This window comes from Lissotriton helveticus, chromosome 1_1 (assembly GCF_964261635.1).
Source record: "Lissotriton helveticus chromosome 1_1, aLisHel1.1, whole genome shotgun sequence".
NCBI lineage: Eukaryota > Metazoa > Chordata > Amphibia > Caudata > Salamandridae > Lissotriton > Lissotriton helveticus.
This window is the reverse complement of record NC_136057.1, coordinates 1,108,361,971-1,108,389,190: the sequence shown is the minus strand read 5'-3', so window position 1 is coordinate 1,108,389,190 and position 27,220 is coordinate 1,108,361,971. Positions and strand designations below refer to the sequence as shown.

The window sequence follows — 27,220 nt, the reverse complement described above, 5'->3', positions numbered from 1 at the left end:
AGATGGCAGAAAACGCTGGAAATAATCGTTTAGCATGTGCTGGAGAATAGTTTACAATGCCACAGGCATCTGAGCTGTCGGAACACTCGTAATGGGTGATGTCACATGCTCAGACGAAGGTTGATCATCCTGATCCTCTTCTTGGTATTTGATGAGCAGTTCTGAAGGACTTGTGGTTGCTCTAAACCTACCAATCAATTCATAATCTTCCTCACTGTCCTCTGAGTCCAGCAATTTGTCAGGAACCTGTAAGGGTACCCTATGAGGCGACAGGTGCAATGGAGATAAAGGTTCTAGTGCAGAACCATGCCTGTGTAGCAAGGAAGGCTTCGCCATAGACGGCGTAGATGTTAAAGCCGTAGATGAATTGTTGTACATGTAGACAGTTGTGGAGTCAACGGAGGGATAAGTCCTGAAGATGATAACGCCGACGAAGGCGTTGTCGACGATAAAGTTGTCTTTAACGACGAGGAGGGTTTCAACGAGGAGGAGGGTTTCGTCGACGATGAAGTCTACGTCGACGAAGTCATATTCGACGATCTGGCAGTCGACGATCTTGTCGATGACGAGGAGGTCGTCGACGACGATGAAGCGACCGTCGACAATAAAGCTGTCGTCAACGGAATTTTCTTAGGCTCGGACGTAGACGGGGTGCAGACGATGGCAGATGTAGATTCCCTCGTCGACGAGATGGCTTAACTGAGACATAGACCAACGTAGACAGAGGAGACGTCGACGACCTGATCATCTGAGGTTTAGGTGAAGAAAAGGTTATCGTAGAAGTAGATGTTGTGTCTAAGGAAAACTTCATCGACGAAGGGGTCGTCGACGGAGTCGTCGACAGGATCGTCTTCTGAGGAAGGATCTTCTCAGAAGTTGGTTTTTGAGGAAAAAACTTGGTCGATCTTCTCGCGGGTGTGGATGGCAAAGGTTTGCTCTTAACAGGGGGAGTAGCCTTAGAAGTGGAAGGCCTCTCTGACCCCTTAGAAGGTTGCTGTTTCCTCACAACCTTGGCCCCAGGAGAAGATAACACCTCCTCAGCAGCTCTCTTCCTAGAAGCCACAGTAGACCCAGAGGCAATACTGCCTACCTCAGACACTGGATTATCTTGGTCCTTGAGCTTCTGTAGCCACATAAGTAAGCGGCCCTCTCTGTTCCTGAGGGTCTTTTGAGGGAAGGTCCTACATATCTTGCAGTCCTTCACCTGATGGTCCGGACACAGGCAGTAAATGCATTTCTTGTGGGGGTCTTCTGAGAAAAGCCGGAGCTTACCACAAGGCCTGAAAAAAGATTTCTTTGAGGACGATATCCTAAATTCAAGAAATCGTGGAGAAATTGAGAAGAAACTGAGCAGAGCTCAGGGAGACTCCCTTCACCCGACGTGCGGTAGAAAATCTGAGAGCCTGAGCCTCTGGGGAGAACATTCTGGCGGGTGCTGTCGCCTGATTAGCTGCAGTTTGGACTATATAGAATGACTAGGATAGTCATGAGTGTGGAAGTTTTTACTGTTGTAGCTCGGGCCACTTTACTTCCTGGTTGGTGATTACCAAGTTTTTCTTAGGAAATTATTGCATATTATTTCTTTTTATATACCGTGAGACTCCCACTCCGACGACGGGGAATGATTCAGGCATGTGAATCTATGAAAGACACCCCAATACTGGAGAATAAACCTTTCCTGTAAGGATTAAAAGGTGTTAGTAACAAACAAGCATGTCTCTTGTACTCCGATACTTTATTTATCACGTGCCCTGAAGCGACATTTATGTGATTTCTATCCACTCTTTTGGCAAGCACCAATACACAGTTAGAAGCACAGCTCTGGTACTTTCAGATTTAGTGAGGTGGGAATTGTCTACGGTATAATAGGCACTCAAATATAGCCTCAAGCCTACATCTCAGTGGTGCACATCTTAATGTCCAATACTTGTGCATTCATACCAATCCGATAAACAAAAGCGTTCTGTCACCACCAGTGCTCTTTAAAGCAATCAAGGAGTCTTTTGGCTAGCGCTACTCAAAAGCGCTCCTTGTGAATAATGTCAACTCTTGCTTTGGAGAAATGCTTTTGCCAGGATATGCACATTGGCAGTCATGCAGTTCTAATCATCGCTACCGAAACAAAGATGAGAACCGAAGCACACTTCCTACCTTGGTTCAGCTTGAGTTTGTGCACTGCTTGAGAGCCAGAATGGCCCATCTCCAAATGTTTTGTGCGAGCTGGGACATTTGCAGGGAATGTGTGCCTCCTTGTTTCTGTATGTAGTACTGTCATGTTGTCCGTCCGGATTAAGACAGCTTTGTTCTGTATGTGTACTTGGAAGGACTTTAGTGCTAGGAAAATCGCCAGCAGCTCTAGGCGATTGATGTGAAGCACCTTTTGTTGAGCGGTCCATCTTCCCTGAGTTGTGTGGTGGAGCAGATGTGCTCCCCATCCTGTCAGGGATGAATCTGTTGTCAGTACAATGTGTGGAACAGGCTCGAGGAACGGCCGCCCTCTGGACAAGTTTTTGGTGTTCCACTACTGCAGAGAGCGATGTGTGCGGCTGTCTACCAACACCAGGTCTGTCAGATGTCCTTGTGCCGGATTACACTGATGTGCTAGACATACCTGCAATGGGCGCATTTGCAGTCTTGCATATGGTACAATAAAAATGCAAGATGCCATCATGCCTATTGGTTGCATGAACACTGGCTGGGAGAGAGTGCTGGTTTTGAAACCTTGTAACTAAGGCTTGAATGCTCTGTATCCTGGCTGGACTGGGATAAGCTAGAGCTGTAGTGGTGTTTATGGTAGCCCCTAGGTATTGATGTACACGAGAGGGCTGTAGATGTGACTTGGTGTGGTTTATTGTAAACCCCAAGTTGTGCAGTGTCTGAATTGTGTGAGATGTGTGTTGAACACACTGGTTAAATGACTTGGCCTTTATGAGCCAATCGTCTAAGTATAGGAAGACATGGATATGTTGTCTTCTGAGATGTGCTGCTGCAACTGCTAGGCACTTTGTGAACACTCTTGGTGCAGTTGTGACCCCGAATGGACGGACTTTGAATTGATAGTGTTGTCCTTCTAGCACAAACCTGAGATACTTCCTGTGAGAAGGATGTATGGGAATGTGAAAGTAGGCTTCTTTGAGGTTTAGTGTAGTGAGGAAATCGCCTTGTTGCAATAATGGGAGCACTTGTTGTAAAGTGACCATGTGAAAATGATCTGAGTGTATATACAGATTGGGAGGCCTTAAATCCGGAATTGGTCTTAGTGTCCCATCCTTATTGGGTATTAGGAAGTAGAGTGAGTAGATCCCTGTTCCTTGATGTTGCAATGGAACTAGCTCTATTGCATCTTTTTGTAGCAATGAGAGTACCTCTTGTCGGAGCAGCGTTAGATGTACTGTGGACATTGGACGCTGTCTGGGTGGTATATTTGGAGGGGTAGCTGTGAGGTCTATGGTGGCCATGAAGTCTCCGTCCCTTATCTGAGGAATGACCTCTTGTAGGGATGTCATTTTGAATTTCTGTGTCTTTATGTATTGGTTTAGGAACATTAGATCCAGGATGGGTCTTAGCGTTTCGTCCACCTTTGGTACTAGGAAATAGTTTGAGTACACTCTCTTGTTTCTTTCTTTGAGTGGAACTGGTTCGATGGCCTCCTTTTGGAGGAGTTCTTGTGCCTCGTCTAGGAGTTACGCTACTTCTTTTGCTGAGTGCGCCTTCCTCCTTGGTTTTCTGTTTGGTTGTTTCTTTTCCGGTTCTATGCAGTAACCAAACTGTATGATGTTTAGTATCCATTTGTCTGTAGTTATTTTCTTCCATTCCTGGAAGAAGTGTTTTAGTCTGCCTCCTACTGGTGTTACATACTCGTTGATCTTTAGTCCGTGTAACCCTTTTCTGTTGGCTTTGTTGTGCCTCTCCCATAGAGGTGTTGTCTGGGTGGGCACGCTTGGGGTTGTGAGGTGGGTTGCTGGCCCCCTCTTCTTGTCTGCCCTCGTCCATTCGTCCTCCCGCGAAAGGACTGGCCCCAAGGCTGGTATTGCCAGGTTTGTTTTTGCTGGCCCTGCTGTGCTGGATTCTCGCCCTGGTAGGTCTGCTGGAATGTTTGGTGTGACCTTCCTGGCTGGTTTCCCCCTCTCCTGTTAGGCCTTCGTGTCGGGGTACCTCTTCTCATTCCCCTGAATTGCAAGGCCCCCATGGACCTTGCAGTTTAGTTTTCTTTCTTGAGCTGGGTGAGTTTTTCATCCACCGGTGCCCCGAACACGGTTTCTCCGTTGAAAGGGGTGCTCAGAATGTTGTTTTATACTTCCGGATTGAAGCCAGAGATCCTCAGCAAGGTATGCCTTCTTTCTGTGACTCCGATTATCATCATCAGCCTGCTGGATGTGTCAGCCCCATCCAATGCTGTTTTCAGGCAAGCATTTGCTATATTTTTGCCTTCCTCCACCAGGTGTGACGCTCTTTGTTGGTATTCCTCGGGGAGGTGCTTGAGCAGCTGTCTGACCTCGTCCAATGCTGATACTGGTGTCTGTTTAGCAGGGTATTGGAGTTTGCCATGCGCCAGTGTACCGCTGCATTCCTCTCTATTTTCCTCCCAGTTAGGTCCATCCTCCCTCTTTCTTTTTCTGTTGGTGGGCCTGATACTGGAACATTTGCCCTCTTCCTAGCTGTTGCCGCATTAATAGAGTCCGCCGTTACGGATCCTTGGATGTAGGGAGGGTCCTTAGAGGAGTGCTTGTACTTCTTCTCCATCCTAGGCGTGACAGACCTGCAGGTCACTGGGTCTTTGAACGCCTCCTTCCCTTGGTACACGACACTCTGAAGCATGGGGAAGGAATTGACTCCTTGTTTGAGAGGGGAGCAGGGTCTCTAAGAGGAAGCATGCCTTTGCCTTTCCCTCCTCCAGTTTAACTCAATAAGCCGTTGCCGCGTTCCTGATGACCATGTTGTGGGCCCCCAATGTCATCTGGCGGCGAAGGCCTCAAAGGGTACGTCTCCACGGGCTCTTCCGGGCTTTCGGCGTCGAGGTCCTGCCACTCCAGGTCCTGTGCCATCGAGGATGCCGAGCAGAAACTCGTTCGCTGGTCATGGTCGCCTTCTTCCTCGTAGTATAGGCACTCTTCCTCTAGGTGTTCCTGGGGCTCGGGAGTTTTCGGCGTCAAACTCCTCCTCCTCTTGTATTTCGACGATAGTCGTCGGCATTTTCGACAGAATTGTGAACCTTTTCATTTTCTTGTCAAACTCTCTGTTCCTTTGCAGGATGTTTTCCATTTCGGCCTCGAGCCTTCTCTTCTTTCTCTCCAGCTCGGCTGCTTGTTCGGCATCGAGCCTTTCAGCCGATCTCTTCGACATAGTAGTCGATGTCGAAGCAACCTTTGGGTCCTTCTCTTTCGAAGTCGAGCGGTCCTTTTCGGGGACGTGCTTCGACGACCTTTGCTTTTCGCTGGTCTTCGCCGCCTGGGAGTCCTTTTCGAATGATCCGCTGGGCTGTTTGTCCTTGGATGCAGCTGCCGAGATTTTCGGCGCCAGTGCTCGCTTCGAGGACTTACTCTGTTTTTCGAGAGTCTGTCGGGGGTTTCGGGGTCGACGTCCCTCCTAACTCTTTAGATGTTTTTATCGGTCTCTACGACCGTGTAGTCATCTGGTCCCTCGGCGATGCTGTCCTCGTCGTCAATGGAGAGGCCAAAGTCCCGAAGCGACGGGGGTTGGCCTTTGCCTTGCATGCTGTAGTTGGCTCTTCTCTGTCTCTCTCTAACCCTGAGGGTGTTCGGGGTGAAGACAGAGCAGGTGTTGCAGTCCTTGCTCTTGTGGTCGACCGATAGGCAGAGGTTGCAAACCGGGTGCTGGTCCTTCTGCGAGTATTTGTGGTGGCAGTTAGGGCAGAATTTAAAATGTGTCTTGTCCATTCCTGCGCTCAGGGGCCCCCTGTGTGCACATTCTCTGTTGGACCTCGAAGTTCTTGAAGTTCTTCTCCTTCTTCGTCATTCCAGCTTGGTGATCTTATTCCTCTGTGTCTTCACCAATATTTTCTGTGTAACATTAGTCTTTTTCGTCTTCTTTCCTCCAAAAACTCTGGAGCTTCTCAGTGACAATCCAGACCCAACGGTGGAAAAAAGAATCTGAAGATGGCGCCCAAAGGTGGGAGCTTCCGCAGGAAGCGTGCCGACGTCACAGGAAGTACAGCAGAAGGTGGGAAGTCGATGCCCACCTGGGTTCCCAAAAAAAGAAAAGAAAGTAAGAAGAGACTACGATTCCGGACCCAACCACTAGACCGCGGAATAATGCACAGCATAGTGAATCCAGAAAGATTCACGCTGCAAAAATATTGTGCTTTAATGAAAGAAGTGTTCAGCTCTGACATGACCACCCTCTGGGTGTTCTGCATCGTCTCCTTAGTTACACTTTCCTTTGGGGTTGAAAAAATCTGGGGGGTTAAGATCTCTTCTGGTGTGAAACCAGCATCTAGTTTAATGGCTTCATAGCTCATTTTTATGCATTACTTATTTCCACAACAGCATTACCAGTAGGGTGAATGGAGGTTAGTCAGAGTAGGTTTCCTCTGCCATATGTGAAACTCAGTCAACCCCTCTTTTCTGTGTGGTCCCCTTTCCATGACAACAGGAGCAGACACAGTGTTGAGCCTGAGCTCAATATACATAACAAGTGCCAGTCCAAAGAAGCTAGACTGGAGAGACTGAGATCAGATGTGTACAACATCTACACATCAGAATAACAGGATTCACATTCATTACTGAAGGAGCCAAAAAACATGGACCCTCCAATTGGCTCTTGCTTCCAGCCTGGACCAGCAAAGAGATTTAAATGCTGGCAATCTGTTCCATTACTTAACTTGGGCAGGTATAAAAGTGCAAAAACTGGAGAGCTTGCATCACCCAACTCATCCGTGCCAGAAGGGTTACAATCAGGCTCGAATTCCCCTTTGAAGGTGTTGAGACTACTATCCGTTATTTGAGCATATTTTAGAGTTAGCTGGGCGCAACTCTTAGCAAAGTATTTTCCTTTTTCTCAATTAACGTGACATTCAAATCAGGACTTAATTGTGTTATATTGTGTTGGAAATGTTTTACTCTGTTTACTTCTAGAAGTAAGCATCAACTGTTCAACCTCTATTCTGGAACATTTAAGTGCACACTAACAACTTGGCAATCCTCTTGGAGAACATGACACAGCATATGATCCTGTAACCTCTTACTCTCCCTTGAGCCTAACTAAGCTAGTTTTTAACTCTACATAATAATACATTTTAAGACCGAGTTTTTTTATTTTAGAAGAAAATTGCTCTTTCAAATGTTTCAAGACCCAAAAAGTCTGAGACAGTCCACCGTTAGGAAAGCTTGCAGGAAAAAATAATTAAATTATAAACAAACTATGAAACGATAAATTAAAAAAATAAAAAGCATTAAAAAAGAAATTCCCATTGGTTGTCCAAATTATTCCACCAGGGGATGGCAAACAAAATGGTCAGTACAGATTCCATTTTTTCTTATGTGTTGTACATTTACATTGAAAACTGGAAAGTGCTGCAAGATAATGATTTAAGGAACTGTCAGAAAATGAAGTGTGTATTATCAAGGTCAGGTCACAGGACTTCAGCTCCACCAATCAAGCTTTACATTAAAGTAAGGTATTGCTTGCTGTAGTCTGGCTAGCTCACAAATGACACTATTACTCCAATTGTACACTCTATTCATAGCACAATGGCAGCAGCTTCAGAAAAGCCAAAAGTGTAAACAGTGGCAATACTGTACAATAGATGTGAAAAACTTACAAGAAAATGGTGTTTGGTTACTTGCAAAACATTATAAAGCATGGTTTCAGTGCCAAGGTGGATTCAAATCATTGCATAGAGGCAAATCTATCCAGCAAGGAGACCATCTTAAAAAAACAGTACCATATTCTATTCACATAATATCAACACCAAACACTAGATTTCTAAGGAAAAGGTCATTAATAGACCTGCCCTCTACTTTCCAAACAACCATCCATTCAGGCATACGCATTCCAACCCAAACAAAGAGTATGGAAATCATGCCCAGATTTCAAATGACCCAACAAATTAAACCCTTTCCTTAATTTGGTTCCCATTATAAATCCCTCAAGACACTTTTGCTGTAACCCCTCAGCTTTCACCTAGTTCAATAACAGACTCACCTATAAAATAAAGATTACTTTAGAAACCAGTGGCTTTACTAGCATTTAAGTGTTTAATTAAAATTCTAAAAAGGAACAGAAAAGTATGCAAAAACGGTAAATCTATAAAACATGACCAAATGATTACCTGCAAGACTTACCACAGATGTCTGTAGACTGTGTGTGATGGCAATACCATAACCATGGACTTGCAGTATTTGCTGAGGATTTGATAAAACTAAAGTAGTTAATGTTAACAAGACAAGAAGCTTGGAGAAATCATAAGCTACCCACCTATGTTAACGGTGCCGATATTCTCTTTCTCGGTCCCGCTCTCTGTCCCTATCTCTTTCTCGATCCCGGTGCCGCTCACGTTCTCGGCTTCTCTCACGGTAATAGTCTTCATGACGATCTCGACTTCTGGATTTGTGACGTCTGCTCTTCTCTCTTGATCTGCTGTGGTCCCTTTCTCTTGATCGTTCACGCCTCCTAAAAGAGATAAGCAAATAATTATTCTTCACAAAACCAATCAAACGATACAAAGCAGAAAACTTGAAAATATATTGTGGCTTGTATAAGAAGCCAGTGCAACAGCTTAAAAAGAGAAGTTATTCTGCAGTAGGAAATGTAGGTACCAGTGCCATCTCTGGTCACTTCATTTTGTGATTTTGCTGAATTCAAATGGGAACATTCCGTAGTGGTTTACACAAATGGTGTGAGAAAGTGGCTCTATATGTACTGGACCAAAGTTAGGTGCAGTGTGTATAGAGGCCACCAACGCCAGAGGTATAACAGAGGTTAAAGTCAGGGCTGACCTTACTCTCAAAAGTGGTAGCTTGGTCGAGCAGTAAGGCAGTACCAGAGGACAGTTTAAAGCATTTGTTGTACACACAGTCAGCAAAAGGTTTCACACACTCAAGGACTGAACTCCAGGCCAATTGTTTTTATATCAAAAGATATAGTTGTTTTATTTTTAGAACCAACATGTATCAAAATATTCTTTTCTCAGAGATGAGTAATCTCAGGTTATTGCTTTGCAGAAAGGCAATGACTTTGTAAACACAATAGGTACAGGGGTGGCAATAGGCCACACAGTTCTACACACAATTTAGCATTGAGCTCAATGGGTTTTTCTACACAATTATAGTTGATTACTTTGCAGATTACTTTTGTAAGTCCAAGACTGAATCCTAGATTCAGTCCTGGGGTCTAAGCTGAAAACAGTTTAGCAAACACGTTTTGGTTATTGCAATTATTTTTAAGGAATAAAAAGGTATTTCAAAAGTTCACACTTAGAAACTTTTCAGTGAAAATCTGGCAATGTTGTAATGTAATGTAATGTAAAAGTTATTTGTAAAGCGCGACATTCACCGGACGGTTTCTTGGCGCTGGTCACTTTGTTCAATGAGAGGTGGAGGACGGGGAGGGGAAGGCTTACGTGTAGATGCAGCGGAAGAGGTGAGTTTTAAGGAGAGACCTGAAGTGAGGGTAGGAGGGAGAAAGTCTTAGTTCCAACGGGAGAGAGTTCCAGAATGAAGGTGCCAAGAAGGAGAATCTAAGACCACCATGTTTTTTGCGTCTGAACCGGGGGGTCTGAAGGAGCGCAAGATGAGAGGATCGAAGGTGCCTAGAGGGAGCATAAGGAAGTAGAAGAGAGGAGATAAAAGAGGGACCGGTACCGGCCAGAGATTTATGGGTCAGGCAGCCCAATTTAAACTTACAGCGCTCGGAGACTGGAAGCCAATGGAGGGCTTTAAGGAGGGGACGGACGTGGTGATGTTTAGGTTGGTGATAAATCAGGCGAGCGGCCTGATTCTGTATCAGCTGCAGTCTGTTGATTTGATATTGTGGAATGCCAGCATACAGAGCGTTGGCATAGTCAATCCGAGATATGACTAGTGCCAACAGTGCTAAAGTGAGGGCTTCAGTAGTCAGAAAGTGGGCTATTTTCCGAATCTTCCTGAGCTGGAAAAAACATGTTATCCAATGGGAGAAAATTCAGGTTACAGGTAAAGTATGTTCTCGTTACTTTTGTAATCCATTACTGGGCTCTTAGGTCCAGCACTGGAATCTCTACTTAAGACGGGAGAGTTATTACTTTCAGTAGTATGTGCAAATTTTAAAGAATATTTCATAGAAAAGCAGACAATGGATTTCTAAGGAGGAAATACAGGTTACGGGTAACCCCGGTTCGGATTACTTTTGTAGTTCAATACTGGGCTACAAGGTACAGTACTGGCTTCTCTTCTGATCACATGTGAGTACTTCGGAATTCGTTACTCGGCTGATTTTATAGGAATATTTTAAGTTTTCAAAACTTCACACTTAGAAGATTTTTCGAGTCAAACCAGTCAATGTTATCCAATGGCAGGTACGTGAGTTACCGGTTTCCAGGTGAGTACTCGGCTGTTGAAGTTAAGGTTCTGGGCATAGACTCAGGGCTCCCCCAGGGTCAGGTGGGTACAGTTGGTTCACCGTCAGCGGCACAGGGGCAGCCGGGTGCAGAGGTAGTTAGGCCCAATGTTAGCCAATGCGGGGCCCCCCGCCCCTCATTGGCTAACATTGGGCCTAACTACCTCTACCTAACTGCCTTCGGTTGGTGGCTGCTGGCTAGCAGGCCACGCGGTTGTGGGAGCTGGGCTCCTGGTCACTTGCTCAGGGAAAATGGGGAAGTAGGGATAGGGCAAAGGTTGCATTGCCAGAGGCACTCGGGCGGCTGGGTGCAGGGTGCTTTTCAGCCGTCGGGCGCTCAATGTTATTCAATGGGAAAGGTAAAAAGGGAACAAAGACTGCAGACTCGGGGACGGTTTTTCTTCAGGTGCGACCACCACTTCGAGAGGTAAGTTGGGATCCTGGAGAAGAGGAAGGTACCCCAAAGGGAGGCACAGGGAGCCGCAGGGCACCAGGTGCAGGGGTGTCTTTGGGTGCTGGGAAATCTTACCCTCGGCTGGTCGCGGTTGGAGGGGTCCCTGGTTCTTAGGCTGCAGGCATCCTCTGGTTCGTCGAGGAGGGTCTTTGGGAACTGGACTTCGGGTCCCAGTCGCCGGGGGGGGGAAGTCCTCGTGGTCTTGGATCACTCAGGCACGGGCCGGGCTTGGCGGGTGCAGAGTGGGCAGGTCTTGAGTTTCCTGGCTGGCACCAGGGGTTGGTTGTTGAAGCAGAGCCTCTGCTTATGGGAGTCCCAATCTTTAAAAGGGTCAAGGCAGGCAGGTCCTCCGGGTGTCCCAAGGTTGCTGTCCGCAGGAGTCGCCGGGATTAAGCAGGTTCCAGGATCGACAGGCCGGTAGGGCTGGGGCCAAGTCAGTGGGTGTCGTCCTGTTGTGAGCAGCTGCACAGCGGGACTTCTTCTTCTTGATCTTCTTTCTTCTTTTCTTATCGGGATCTGATGAAAGAAGGTAAAGGGAGCCCCTAAATACTGAATTTAGGGGCGTTACAGGTAGGGCAAGGGAAGGGACCAATAGGTCACCGTCCTGGGGTGGGTACACCCCCTAGCATACTCCTCTACAGTGGGAGGGGGGCAGGAACATAGCTGTGATTGGGCAGGGCTCCCCATCTTCAAGATGGCCGGAGCCCGGGGTCGTGCTTCACCTCGTCTCCCCCACCTGAGGGGCGGGGTTGGCACAGGCTGGCACACCACCCTTCCTGACGTAGGGTTTCCAGCCAGTCTTCCCGCCAGAGTGGGTGTCAGAACTGGTGGGGGCCAGTTGCTGGGTACTGCAAATGGTCTGGAGAAGCTCACAGAGGCGCCATGGCATGTCTTTGAAGCTTCCCCCCTGCCCATCCTGGGGGAGGAGACCTAGCACCTCGCCCAGGATGTGCATTGTTGCAGGCCCAGAAGAGCGAGGGGCTCTCCACCCAGGGGTCCAGCAACATGTCTGCTGTCTGGCAACCACTCAGTCCAGACATGGATTGTAGGTTAGGTTTCAGGGGGCATCTCTAAGATGCCCTCTGGTGCATTTTATATCAAACCCCACGCTGGCATCAGTGTGGGATTAATGTGCTGAGCAGTTTGATACAAAACTTCTCAATCTTCGGTGAAGCGATCAAGGTGCTGTGGAGTTCGTAATGACGACCTCTGAGCACCATATACTCTTAAATAGAAGCACTGCACTTACAGTGCCATAGGATGGCCCTGGGTACTGTAGAGGCACAGGGCTCATGCACCTGTGCCCACACCTCTGGCATAGGGCACCCAGCTAGAAGGGTGACTGATGTATGCCGGGGCAGTGGGGTTTGTGGGCATGGCACACAGAGACGTGTGCCATGTAGACTCTCTGTTTAGTTCTGTACTTAGACACTCAGCCTGCAAAGGCATTGTGTGGGTGTCAGGGTATAGGGCCCCTAAGGGTGGCACAATATGTGCTGCAGCCCTTAGGGGTCTTCTCTGGTCACCATGCCCTGAGTACCTAGGGTACCATTTATTAGGGGCTGACAGGTGACCAGAGATGCCAATTGGGTTTTGTTTCGACACAGCTTTAGGGAAGGAACACAGGCCCGGGGTACCTGGTTGGCAGGAGCCCAGGGCACACTCAGTCAAAGCACATCAGCAGTTCAGCAAAAAGTGGGGGGATACCAATGCAAGAAAGATGGCACTTTCTCACACAGGTACTTCTATAAAGAGAGAGGACTGGGCATCTGTAGGAAGCTGGCTCTGTATATGCAATACCAAAGTGAGGCATAGATTGCAGAGTCCAGTGGAATCCCAAAGGCAGGCAGAGGTAAAAGTAGATAGCACCTTACTCTCTATTTGTGGTAGTGTGGAGCAGTAAGGCTTTATCGGAGGGTAGGGTTAAGCATTTGTTGTAAACACTCAGGCGGCAAATGATGTCGCACACTAAGACTGAACTCAGACCAAATTCTTTATATCAAAAATATTTAGAACCAAGCAAAGCCTGGTACAGGTAAGTGTAAATGGTACTTTTCAAGGCAGGTTGAACAATTCAAGCAAGCCGAATGAAAATGTCTTTGTTACAGGTTTGTATATCTTTTCAATACAGTGGAAATTATTGTTGTATTACTTTAGATATTACTTTATGGATTATTTTTCTACTCAACCTGATATGTCCAGCTATAACACAGGGACATCTAGAGAAAAGGTGAGTTAAGCGTTTTTTAGTTATTTGCAGTTTTTCAAGTCCTCATACAAAACCAACTCCACGTTCAAGGAAAAACAGTTAATGTATTCCTATGGAGAAAGGATAATGTTAGTAAGCATCTTGGTCTTGGCCTGTAGAGCTATAGATTCACAGGATTTGCATACTCCTGCCATCTAGTGTTGGGTCCGGATGTTTGCAAGATGTTTTTCTTCGAAGTTTTTCCAGTCACTAGGTAGGTGACTCCTCCATGGGCATCGACTCCATTGTTAGATTGCTTTCCAGCAGAGGGTGAGAATTGAGTTAGTACTGGATAGATGTCCATGCGTATGTGTAGGAAAGTGGGTTACTGTTGCAGTACCCCCCCCCCCACCACACACATTTTGCCAGACTACTGATGCACTTTCACTGGATGTGCCCTGGGTCCCGGCCAATCAGGTTCCAAGGGCCTGTGTTCTTTCCCCAAAACTAACCCAATTGGCATCTCTGGCCACAGGTCAGCCCCTGGTAAATGGTACCACAGTTACCCAGGGCAGTGTGACCAGGGAAGACCTATAAGGGCTGCAGCATTTATTGCGTCACCCTTAGAGGCCCTGTACCTACCTACCTACCTACCTACCTACACACACACACCTTTTTGAGGCTGTGTGTTTTGGTGCAGAACAAAGTGAAGAGTCGACATGACACACACCTGCGTACCATGCCAACAATCACCTCCCCTCTAGCTGGGTGCACTATACCAGTGGTGGGGATAGAGGTGCATGAGCCCTGTACCTCTACAGTGTCTAAGTCCATTCTTGGACATTGTAAGTGCAGTGCTACCATTAAGAGTATATGATGCTGGGAGTTTGTCATTACGAACTCCACAGCACCATAATGGCCACACTGAAAACTGAGGGTTTGGTATCAAATTTCTCAGCACATTAAACCCACACTGATGCCAGTGAGGGATTTGATGAAAAATGCACACTGAGGGAACCTTAGAGATGGCCCTTGAAAACTAACCTACCACTAGTGTCCAGGCTGAGTGGCTGCTTTCAGCTGCCACCACCAGAAATGTTTCTGGACCCCTGGGTCGAGAGCATGCTTCTCTCTGGGGCCTGAAACCATGCACATCCTGGGAATGGGGGGCCAAGCCTCCTTCCCCAGGATGGGCAGGGTTCACAAAGGGGAAGATTCAAAGGCTTGCCGCCTTTGTGAGCTTCCCCAGGCCACATGCTGCTTTCAGCAACTGGTCCCCACTGGTTCTGACCCCCACTTTGGGCGGGAGAACCGGCTGGAAAAACAAGTGAGAAGAGAGGTGTGCCCACCTCTGCCAACTTCACCCCTCACGTGGGGGAGGAGAGATGAAGCACAACTTAGTCCCCACCATCTTGCAGATGGGGGTAGACTCAGCCAACCAGGGACAGGCTTTTGCCCCCCTCACACTGCAGGGTGGCATAATAGGGGGTGGAAGTGGCATAGTAGGGGGTGTACCCACCCTAGGGAAGGGACCCATTGGTTCCTTGCCTTTTACCTACCTGTAACGCCCCTAAATCCAGTATTTAGGGGCACCCCTGAACCTTGCTTCCTCAGACCACGACCTGCAACAAGAAAATAAGAAGGACCGAACACCCGTGCCAAAGCTAATAAGACTTGGCCCCAGCCCTACCGGCATGTCTCCACTTCGTACCTGCTCCTGCGAAATCCCGGTGTATCTTGCAGCCAGCAACCACGAAAACCCTGGAGGACCTGCCTTCCTTCAAGCACAAAGACTTTGTCTCGAGTGTACACCGGATTTGTTGATATGCAACCTCTGGCTCCGGCCGGACACCGCGTATCCGCCCCACTATGCACCCACCGTCCACGGCCTGATCTCGAGTGGACAAATACCAAGAGGCGGTCACCCCGGCAATCCTGACCGGAGATCTGGCGACCACTGACCTGCCTCAAGCCTCCAGCGGACACCTGAAGCCATAATCCATAAGGCCTCCTAACCGCAACCAGGAACTGGTAAGAAGATCCGACCCTCAAAGGCACCCATGCACCAAACGCCCGACGGCATTGTGCGCCCAAACAGACGGTGCCTAACTACACCCCTAACTTGCCAACTTACCTCTCGAAGTGGTGGTCACACCCAGAAGACCTTCGTCCCTGCACCTGCAGTGCCTTTAAAAACCGGAGGTTCCCCATTGAAAACAGGGAGCCCGACATTGAAACAGCTCACTGCACCCGGCCGCCCTAGTGCCGCTGAGGGTGCACCTTTGGTGCTACTTGGTTTCCCCATTTGCCCTCAGCTAAAGTCGAGGAGCTTTGCTCCCACAACCCAGTTACCTGCTTGCCAGCAGCAACCAACTGTAGGGCCCCTATCCCCCATTGGATAATATTGGGCATCAGCACTCTGCACCCGGCCGCCCTACTGCCACTGAGGGTGTAACAAGAGTGCATCCTTGACCCTGGGGGAACCCTGGTTCTAACCTCAGAAGCTCAACTCCAAAGACAGATTACTTACCTGGTAACTTGTAACTTCATTTCTCTCCATAGGAACCTAATGATTGTTTTTCTCTGAAAAATGTAGTAAGTGTAGAGTTGATTTGTATGGAAACCTGAAAAACAACTGTACAAAACTGACTTTACTTACCTTTTCGCTAGGAAATGTCCCAGTGTGATATCTAGGCATATCACACTGAGTAGAAAAAGTAATCTAAAAAAATAAAGTAAAAGTAACTTACCTGTAATTCTGATTGCAAAATCGATACCAAGTACATGTACAGCATTTCACAGTATTACCAGTAATTCAAACTGTAACCGTTTCAATGTACATTTACAATTGCATTTCAATCTGTATATTTACTGCAGATGCATACTGGTAAATAGCATTTTCCGTTTGAGGCAGATGGGCTGCAGACCACACACTAGTGCATAGATTGCATAGCAGCTTTCTCCCTTAGCTGTGACCACCAGTATTTGTTGCAGCAGTTTGAAATAATGTTTTGAGTACAGTCTGGCCCACACTAGCTTGTTGTTTTGTCTGCACATTTACACAGTAGTGTTTTGTAAATGTGTGCGGTGTAGACCATGTCGCTGCTTTGCAGATATCATCTAGGGGTATATTTCCTAGAAATGCCATAGATGCCCCTAATTTACGGGTGGAATGAGCCCTAGGGGGAACGGATAGAGTGCGTTTTGCTAACAAATTTGAATGCATTTAACAATCCACCTTGCAATTCCAGCTTTTGAGATGGGATTACCTTTATGTGGAGGAGAAAAGGACACAAACACCTGTTCTGTTTTACAAAATGGTTTTGTCCCATCAATGTAGTAGAGGAGCGCTCTTTTTACATCTAATGTATGTAGAGCTCTTTCCACAACCGTTTGTGGTTGAGTAAATAATACTGGCAACTCAATAGATTGATTGAGGTGGAACGGTGAAATGACTTTTGGAATCAATTTTGGGTTTGTTTTAAGAACCACTTTGTTGTGATGGAGTTGTATGAATGGTTCTTGAATTGTTAATACCTGGATCTCACTTATTCTTCTGAGTGAGGTAATAGCAACTAAAAAAGCAACTTTCAATGTAAGGAACTGTAATTCACACTTATGCAAGGGTTCAAATGGAGGACCCATAAGTCTATGTTATGTTATTATACATTTGTATCGCACACGGATACTCAAGAGTGTCCCGGCGCGGTTGGTGGATATAACAGCAAAATTAGGTGGCTTGATTGAAAAGTCTAGTGAGAACAATATTTAAATTCTATATAGGGGAGGGTGGTATCCTGGGAGGAATTATTCTTTTGCGTCCTTCCATAAATGATTTGATGGCAAGTACTCTAAATAATTACAGATGTTGTCTGTTTTCAAGGTAAGCTGCTATAGCAGCAAGATGTAATCTGATTGAGGAGTACGCTAAACTACATATTTGTAGATGAAGCAGGTAACATATGATGTTTTGTATAGAAACATCTAGTGGGTTAATGTTAATTGTGCGATACACAACAAATCTTTTCTACTTGGTTGCATTGCATGCTCTAATAGTGGGGCGTCTAGCTTTTTCTTTAACATTCATGCAATTGGTCGGAAGATTAAGGTATCCAAATTCTAAGACCTCAGGAGCCAAATCACTAGATTGAGCTGCACTGGTTCCGGATGAAGTTCCCACTCGTGTATCTGTTGTCTTTGACGACTTAACAGATCTGCAACTTGATTGTGAACTCCTGGTAGATGTTCTGCTAACAGAAAGATATTTTGAGGAATGGCCCACCTACATATGCTCTGTGCCAGCCGGGAGAGCTGTAAGGAGTGTGTTCCTCCGTGTTTTTGGATGTAATACATGGCTGTCATATTGTTGGTACGGACTAATACAGCCTTGCCTGATAGGTAATGCTGAAACGATTTTAGAGCTAGAAAAATTGCAGCAACTCTAGATGATTTATGTTGAGTAGCTTTTGGTGCAGTGTCCATGTGCCCTGTACTGTGTGTTCTTTCAAATGTGCTCCCCATCCTGTGAGAGATGCATCTGTGGTTAGCCCCACTTGTGGAACAGGCTCTATGAACGGCCGGCCCTTGGAAAGGTTTTTGGTGTTTCACCACTGCAGAGCGCGATGTGTCCGGTCGTCCACCACCATCAGATCTGTTATTTGTTGTTGAGCCTGATTCCATTGACTTGCTAAGCACTCTTGCAGGGGGCACATTTGGAGTCTTGCATGTGGCACTATGAAGACGCAAGATGCCATCATTCCAATTGATTGCATGAACACTCGAGCTGGTAGTGAGTGTTGTGGCTGTAATCTTTGTATTGGAGCTTGCATACTTTGAATCCTTGTTGGACGGGGGATGCAATTGTTTGGAGATATCTATTGTGGCACCCAGATACTTTTGAATCAGGGATGGTTGGAGTTGTGACTTATTTTGATTTATTGTGAACCCTAGCTTGGGTAGCAGGCAGATGGTCTGATGAGTGTGCTGCATACACTGGTGGTTTAACTTGGATTTTATTAGCCAGTTGTCTAGGTATAGGAAGACATGAATGTTGTCCCTTCTAAAGTGTGCTGCTACTACTGCTAGACACTTTGTGAAAACTTGAGGTGCTGTAGTTACCCCGAAAGGGAGTACTTTGAACTGGTAATGTTGACCGTCTAATACGAACCAAAAGTACTTTCTGTGAGCTTGATGGATGGGAATGTGGAAGTAGGCGTCCTTGACAAGCAATGTGGCAAGGAAGTCGCCTTGTTTTAACAGAGGCACAACCTGCTGTGATGTGACCATATGGAAGTGGTAGGACTGTATGTAGGGGTTTAGGGGCCTCAGATCTAGTATAGGTCTGAGGGAACCATCCTTTTTGGGGATGAGAAAGTATAGGGAGTAAACTCCTGTGTTTTGATGGCATTTTGGGACTGGTTCTATTGCAGTAGAGATGCAACCTCTTGTTTTAGGAGAGTGAGATGCTCCTGTGACACGGGACGCTGTCTGGGTGGTATTGTTGGAGGAGTGGAAGTGAGCTCCAGGCAATAACCTGACTGAACTATTTGTCTTACCCACCTGTCTGTGGTGATGGAGTTCCAGACAGGTAGGAACGGTTGTAAGCTCCCCCCGACAGGGGTGGAATGGTCTGGGGGGATTGGAGGAAAGTCACTGGTTGGGAGTGGAGGCATTGCGGTTGTTATTGCCTCTGCCTTTATTGTTGTTACCTCTATATCCTCCTCTGTAATAACCTCTACTGGGCGAGGTTTGGGTGGGCGCTTTATTAGAAGAGGTGTTGCCTGTTTGAAAACCTTTAGAGGCGCCCCTGTAAGAGGAGAGACGAAAGGATGCTCGGTGGGTCTGAGTTTTTAAGGTTCCCATGAATTTTGCTGTGTCCGTATCTTTTTTCATTTTCTCTAGTGCATTATTAACTGTAGGACCAAAAAGATGATGCTGGTCAAAAGGTTGATTTAGGATACTGGCCTGTACTTCTGGCTTGAACCCAGAGATGCGTAACAAGGCATATAAAACATAACAGTACTCCTATATTTATTTCTCTAGAGGCTGTGTCGGCAGCATCTAACGCTCGGCGGATTGAGGTATTGGTAATGACCTTGCCTTCATGTATTAAGTCAGAAGCCCTGGCATTATATGGTTCTGGCAAATATTGCACGAGTGTCTCTAGCTCATCATAAGGAGCTCGATCATATCTTGCTTATGGGAAACAACCATCTCAACGCATGCGTTATGACGCATGCGTTGACATCGCGTGCACTAACAACGCACGCAATGGTACGACGCATGCGTTGTCTACGCACGCCGTTACGTCGCATGCGCATTTAGACCGCATACATTCCCAACGCATGGGATGTAATGAACGTGTGCAGAGACGGCCTCCGGGGGACACAGACGACAGGGAGACAACGCTGGAACAACGACAAGAGACAGGTAAGGAGGTGCTGCTTTGGGGTTGCGTTAGAGCTTAGGGCTAGTTGCAGTATAGGTGCTGTTTTGAGGTGGGGGATTAGGGCTACTAGTAGAATGGGTGCTGTTTTGGGGTTGCGTTGGGGCTACTAGGTCTACTAATAGAATTGGTTCTGTTTTGGGGTTGCATTAGGGCTACTAGGGCTACTTATAGAATGGGTGCTGTTTTGGGGTTGCATTAGGTCTACTTACAGAATGAGTGCTGTTTTTTGCTTGCATTAGGGCTTCATGAACTATTGGTGCTGTTTTGGGGTTTCTGTAGGGCTCAGTATAGGGACTGATTTGGCCTTTGGGGTTTAGGGTTGAGGTCGTAGTGTAGGCTTGATTTACTGTTTAGGGCTTAGGGAAGTGTTAGCGTGCCATATTGTAGGGTTCTGTTTTATGGTTCAAGGTTTAGGGTCGGGTGAAGGGAAATGTGCATACGGCTAAAAATTGCTATGTAATAACATGCAGGGTGTCTGTATTCGATGTAACTATTTCACATGCATGCCTATATGAATGTGATGTAATGGTATGCAATGTGATTACTCACGATCTAAAGGCATATGCGATGTGAGTGTTTGCAATGTATCATCATATATCCCTTGCTAACAAAGCTTGAGTGTTAGCATTTCTTCAGACATTGGCTGCTTGTGAGATGGTGCGTTTCCCTGAGGCATCTGAAAGCTTGGGACTCCTCATCAGGGGGTGGATCATCCCCTGTTGTCTGCGAGAGCTCTTTTCCTCGCATTTGAGACTACTAATGAGTCTAATGGGAGCTGACCCTTGATGGAGGGAGGGATGGTGGAGGATCTCGAGGCCCTTCAACTGTTCCAGCTGGTCTCGAACCCCAACCACAGTGGTGGCCACATTTAGGACCCCTTTTTTTCTAACTTAGAGGGGGCTACAGTGGCCTCCCCCCTCCCCCTGACTTGGTCAGACCACTCGCTCGTGACTATCTACTGTCCTCTCATAGAGGCCCCTCTTAAGGCGTCACTGCGAGCCATGCCCAGACGGCGTTGGAGCAAACTAAAGGCGGAAGATCTCTATCGCCTTCTCACTGATGACCCACTGGGTGCAGTGGAGAACGTGGAATCTGGTTATGACCATTTTTGCGGATGGGTAACCAGAGCCCTCGACTCCCTTATCCCGATGGTCTCAAGTAAGTGTGGCCTCCGCGCCCCCAGCCCCTGGTATGATGGCAATCTGAGAGCCCTAAAAAGTGTCAGCAGACGTGCAGAGAGAGACTGGAGGAAGAGGTATGACAGCAGCAAAAAAAACGTGTATACGGCTGCTGTCAAGTCTTACCACCGTGCGGTTTGTAGAGCCCGGGCAGCATATTACGCTCTGGAGTTTCGAAGTAGCGGGAATCCTGTCAAAACCATCTTTAAGGCTCTTAAGGACCTTGTGGCAAGGAAGCCTGCCGGTAATTTCATCAGCTCCAATACCCATTGTGAAGCGCTGGCGGCTTTCCAGACCATCTATAGGGCCTTTCCCACTACTGCACAAACCAGCACGGGGCCACCCATCCTGTCGGATCAGGTGGTGTTAGACTCTCTCCCCTGTCTCTCTTTGGAGTCTTACACGGCCTTGGCTCTTCGAGTCAAGTCTGGGTCGCCGGCTGACCCGCTCAAGCCACTTACGTTCAGAGACCAGACTTTTGCTCGCCCGGTCTGCGACTTAATCAACATGTCGCTATCATCTGGCCAGGTGCCTTTGAAATGGAAGCATGCGGTAGTAATGCCCATTTTGAAAAAACCATCTCTCGACCCCACAAAATCGGAGAACTACCGCCCGATTTCGCTTCTCCCGTGGCCAGCCAAACTCGCGGAGGTGCATGTTAACACCGCCCTCACTGAACATCTGTCGCGTGCCAACATTCTGGACGATACCCAGAATGGTTTTCGGGCTGGCCACAGTACGGAGACAGCATTGTTATTTATGGTCGAGCACCTGCAGGCAGTTCTGGATGCAGGTCAAACGGCGGCGCTTGTTTTGTTAGATCTAAGCGCCGCCTTTGACACGGTCTCCCATGAAATTCTCCTGCAGCGCCTGGAGGAGATAGGGGTGACCGGTACTGCACACCAGTGGTTTCGTTCGTTTCTCAGGGATCGTTCCTTCTGTGTGGCGTCCCCGCCCTATCAGTCCAAATGTCATCCTCTGTCTCTTGGGGTCCCGCAGGGTTCCTCGCTGAGTCCCACGTTGTTTAACATCTACGTGAGGCCGCTGGCTGAGGTTGTGAAGCTCTGTGGTATGACCATGGTGTCGTACGCAGATGATACCCAGCTAGCGGTCACGATCAGCGGGGACTCCGGGGTGGATGCCCCAAGATTCAGAGAAGGACTTCGGGCGGTAGCGGGTTGGATGACGTCCAACTGTCTCCAACTAAACGCCAAAAAAACGGAGGTGATGGTCTTTGGGAAGCGGACGGACCTATGGGGAGACACTTGGTGGCCTCCTGAGCTGGGTCCCACCCCCACTGCGGTTGCGGAGATCAAAAATCTGGTGGTTTGGCTGGACCCTTCCCTCAATTTTGTTGGCCACACCAAAAGGACGGCGGCGTGCTGCTTCGGCATCTTGCGCAATTTGAGACCTGCCCTTAAGTATTTCGATGCCGCAACTCGTCAACTTGTGGTACAAGCAACGGTTCTGGCTCGGCTGGACTATGCCAGCTCCCTTTTTATTGGGTTAAACCAGGCCGAGCTGACCCGACTTCAAAGAGTGCAGAACGCAGCGGTCAGAGCAATCGTAGGTCTTCCTAGGTTTTGCTCGGCCGGTCCAACTTTGCGAGCCCTGCACTGGTTACCCGTTAGGCAGCGGATCCACTTTAAAGTGCTGTGCATATCTTTCAAGATTCTGAAGGGCCTGTCGCCTCCCTTATTGCGCCAACTTTTGTGCCCTTATATCCCGGGCCGCACTCTGCGTTCGCTGGACCAAGAATTAGCGGTAGCCCCTCGGTTCAAACTCAGTCGGGCGGGGGGTCGCTCTTTTAGGGTGCGGGCAGCCGCACTCTGGAACGCTCTCCCCTTGAAATTCCGGACTCTTGGCGACTTGCTTTCTTTCCGCAAGGCCGCTAAAACTCTTCTGTTTTCCCAGTTATGTTAAAATCTAAATCCCCCATTTTTAATAATATTTTCTGTTTCCTGTTGGGTTGTGTTCGCCACCTTGTCGATGCGCCGGGACGCTCCTTCGCTGGAGCAGCCGTGCGCAATACAAATAGCACTAACATAACATAACATAACATGTATGCCGGGTCAGTTGGAGCCGCTTTATACTTTTTGTCTAGTCTGGGGTTGATTACCCTGGCTCTGACGGGGTCTTTGAATACCTCTGGTGCATGTCTTACCACAACATTAAGTATTGGTAATGTGGTTGTGGTTTTGTGTGATGACAGCAATGAATCCATAAGGAAGTCTTCTTCCACTAGATCTGTATGTAAATCCACCCCATAAAAAGTGGCTGCTCTATGAATAAGCTGCGTAAACCCAATAGTGTCATATGGAGGAGATGGTCTACAAGGGTATGCATCATCTTGTGGCAGATCTGGTGCATTTGGCGCCTTATAATCTTCCCAGGGATCATCTGATGGCCCAGGGATAGTGTCCGGGTCATTTGTGTCATCTATGTGATGCTCACTTTCTACCCCTTGTGGATAAATCTCTTCATCATCATCATCCTCTGGTATAGGACTATGCGTGGTGGATGGTGAGTGTGCAGGGGAAATGTCAAGTGGTTTCTCTGGCAATGGTGAAGGAATTCTTATGGAGGAAGTTTGAGCATGTTTTTTGAGAGGAACTGGAGGTGGCTTGGGAAGAGTCAATTTTCCTCTTTTCAGGCACTGAAATTGTATGTCTAGTCTTTGAATGAATTTGAAGAGTTTTTTGTTTTGGATCTGGGCGGAAAAGCTCTTCTGTGTAACTATCCTTTTTCGGCGCAGACTTGTCTTGCTTGGGACCGAATTGTTTGGAAGATTTTACAGTGTCTATTGCAGTGTTTTGATCAGATCTTGGTTTCGGATCTGAAGACTTGGTGTCGTGTTTCTTTTTCGCATCTGAGCTTTTCGGATCCGGAATTATTGGTCCCGAAACCTGTTTGGGATCGCCGACCTTTGCAGCCGAAGTGTGTTTAGGTGCCGAGATGGGCTTCGGATCGACTTTTTTCGGAAACGGAGTTGGCTTCGGTTCGATAGGCTTGGTAACTGCTTTCGGTGCTGAGCTTGTTCTCGGCTCGACCGGTTTCAGTACCGAAGGCTGCTTCGGTGCCGGAGTTAGTTTTGGTTTTATGACCTTTTGTTTGTCGGGACCGACAGAATGACTCGAGCCCGAGTCGACTGGAGGCTTTTTTGGATTCTTAGCTGCGGAGCCAGAAGGCGGGGCATGGATTAGTTACTTACCTGTAATCATAGTTCTCATCCAGGGGTATTTTCATCAAAGTCATAATCTATGAATAATCCCCGCCCTTGTGCGGGATCCCGGATCATATGGAAAATGCTTCTTACCAGTATGCATCTGTTCTTGGTATGTGAAGCTGCAGAGTTGCACTCTATGCATAGATTGCCACCTAGTGTTGGGCCCGGATGTTTGCAGTTTGTTTTGTGGTAGAAAAGTCTTTGGAAGTCACAGGATAGGTGACTCCTCCTTTGGGTGGTACTGCCCATGGTCATCGGCTCCATCCCCAGATTGTTTTTTGCCATTAGGGAAGTGATGGAGCTGTATAAGAGATAGTGATGTCCATGTGATATGTATCTAATTAAGACAATACTGGTACAGATAAAGGTAGCCGCGGAGGCGGGTGGGCGTGTGCAACTTTGCAGCTCTACATCTCTACATGCCAAGAACAGATGCATACTGGTAAGTAGCATTTTCCGTTCGAGGCATATGAGCTGCAGATTGCACACTATGCATAGATTACATAGCAGTTCCCACACCTAGCGGCGACCACCAGTATCTGTTGCAGTTGTTTGAAACAGAGTTTTTAGTACAGTCTGGCCCACAGTAGCTTGTTGTTTAGTTTGCACATCTACACAGTAATGCCTTGTGAATGTGTGCGGTGTAGACCATGTAGCTGCTTTGCATAGGTTATCTAGGGGAATGTTCCCTAAGAATGCCATTGAAGCCCCTATCTTCCTGGTAGAATGGGCTTTTGGCGGGATTGTTAATGTGCGTTTGGCTTTTTGATAACATGTTTGTATACATTTAACAATCCACCTAGCGATCCCTGACTTTGAAATGGGATTGCCTTTATGTGGCGGTGAAAAAGACACAAAAAGTTGTTTTGTCTTACGAAAAGTTTGTGTCCTTTCAATGTAGTACAGTAATGCTCTCTTGACATCTAAAGTGTGTAGAGCTCTTTGAGACTGTTTGCAGCTGCGAGAAAAATACAGGTAGCTCACCAGATTGATTTAGATGAAAAGGGGAAATGACTTTTGGAAGGAATTTTGGATTAGTAAGAAGAACCACTTTGTTATGATGCATTTGCAGAAAGGGTTCCTGAATGGTAAATGCTTGTAGTTCACTAACCCTTCGGAGAGACGTAATGGCTACTAGGAAAGCTACTTTCCAGGTTAGAAATTGCAATTCGCATTTATGTAATGGTTCAAAGGGAGGTCCCATTAACCTTGTGAGAACCACATTTAGACTCCACACTGGTGCAGGTGGTGTCTTGGGAGGAATTATTCTTTTGAGTCCTTTCATGAAAGCTTTAATAGCTGGCACTCCAAAAAGAGATAGGTGTTGCCTATTTTGCAAGTATGCTGCAATGGCCGCAAGAACCTTTTCCACTTAGCAGCGTAACATGCTCTAGTGGTGGGGCGTCTAGCTCCTTTGATAACGTTCATACATGCTGGTGAAAGGTTGAGGTAACCAAATTCTATGACCTCAGGAGCCAGATCGCTAGGTTGAGCTGAGCTGGGTCTGGGTGTCTGATCTCTCCATGGTTCTGTGTTAATAGGCGTGGTGATAGGTTTAGTTTTTGGTGTGGTACTACAGATATCTGCAACAGTGTGGTGTACCACGGTTGTCTGGCCCAAGTTGGAGCGATTAGGATGAGCGCTCGGAATGTTGCTGTAGTTTGCGTACCACTAATGAAAGTAGTGAGAGAGGAGGAAAAGCGTACGCAAATAGTTTTGACCAGTTCATCCATATCGCATTGCCTTTGGACAATGGGTGTGGGTATCTGGCAGCAAAGTTTGGGCATTTTGCGTTTTCGTGGGTGGCAAAGAGGTCTATTTGAGGTTGTCCCCACATTTGAAAGAACGGATAAAGAACTTGTGGATGAAGTTCCCATTCGTGGATTTGCTGAGTTTGTCGACTTAGCAGATCTGCCATAGTGTTCTGTACTCCTGGGACGTGTTGGGCTAATAGGAAGATCTTTAGTGGTATAGCCCATCTCCATATCTGCTGTGCTAACAGAGAGCTGCAGAGAGTGTGTCCCTCCTTGTTTGTTTATGTAGTACATAGCTGTCATATTGTCTGTGCAGACTAAGACAGCTTTGCCTGACACTTGAGTTTGAAAAGCATTTAGGGTTAAAAACACAGCTAGTAACTCTAGGTGATGGATGTGGAGTAGCTTTTGTTGCTGTATCCACCTGCCTTGCATGGTGTGATGCAGGAGGTGGTCTCCCCAGCCGGAGAGCGATGCGTCCGCTATCAAGACTATTTGAGGAACTGGCTCTAGAAACGGTCGTCCTTTGGAAAGGTTTTTGGTGTTCCACCATTGCAGAGAACTAGGAGTCCGACCGTCTACCGACACTAGGTCTGTCAGTTGACCTTGAGCCTGGTTCCATTGGCGTGCTAGGCACTCTTGAAGTGGACGCATTTGCAGTCTTGCGTGAGGTACCACGAATATGCAAGTTGCCATAATTCCTATGAGCTGCATGAACACTCGAGCTGGTAGCGAGTGTTGCGGCTTGAATTTTGTTAGGAGAGTTTGTACTCTTGTTATCCTTGCTGGAGAGGGATACGCTAGTGTTAGTTGGGTGTTTATTGTAGCGCCGAGATACTGTTGCATGTGTGAGGGGTGTAGATGCGACTTGGTGTGATTTCCTGTGAATCCCAAGTCGTGAAGCAGTTGAATGGTAGCGTGAGTGTGTTGTACACACTGGTTGTATGAGCTGGCTTTTATGAGCCAGTCGTCCAGATATGGGAAGACCTGAATATGCTGTCTTCTTTAGTGTGCTGCTACTACTGCTAGGCATTTGGTAAACACCCTTGGCGCTGTTGTGACTCCGAATGGGAGCACTTTGAACTGGTAATGCTGCCCGTCTAGCACAAATCTGACATATTTTCTTTGTGCTGCATGGATGGGAATATGGAAGTAGGCGTCCTTGAGATCTAGAGTGGCAAGGAAGTCGTTTAGTACCAGTAGTGGAAGGACTTGTTGAAGTGTGACCATATGGAAATGGTCCGACTGAATGTAAACGTTTAGAGATCTGAGGTCTAGGATAGGTCTTAGAGACCCGTCCTTTTTTGGTATTAGGAAATACAGTGAGTATACTCCTTTGTTTTTCCGGTGCTCTGGAACTATTTCTATTTCATTTTTCTGCAGGAGGGATATTACCTCTTGTCTGAGCAATGTTAAAT

General features: G+C 47.1%; 1 protein-coding gene across 6 annotated transcripts in view; it reads right to left on the bottom strand.

Annotated features, from left to right (window-relative positions):
- The window catches only part of CPSF6 (cleavage and polyadenylation specific factor 6), a 435,319-nt gene that overhangs the window by 49,372 nt on the left and 358,727 nt on the right, over positions 1-27,220 (bottom strand). For all 6 annotated transcript variants that reach the window (XM_078678617.1, XM_078678596.1, XM_078678608.1 and 3 more), the window contains one exon: positions 8,437-8,631. In XM_078678617.1, coding sequence (XP_078534743.1) covers positions 8,442-8,631 — 190 coding nt within the window. In that variant the 3' untranslated portion in view covers positions 8,437-8,441. The remainder of the gene's footprint in view (positions 1-8,436; positions 8,632-27,220) is intronic.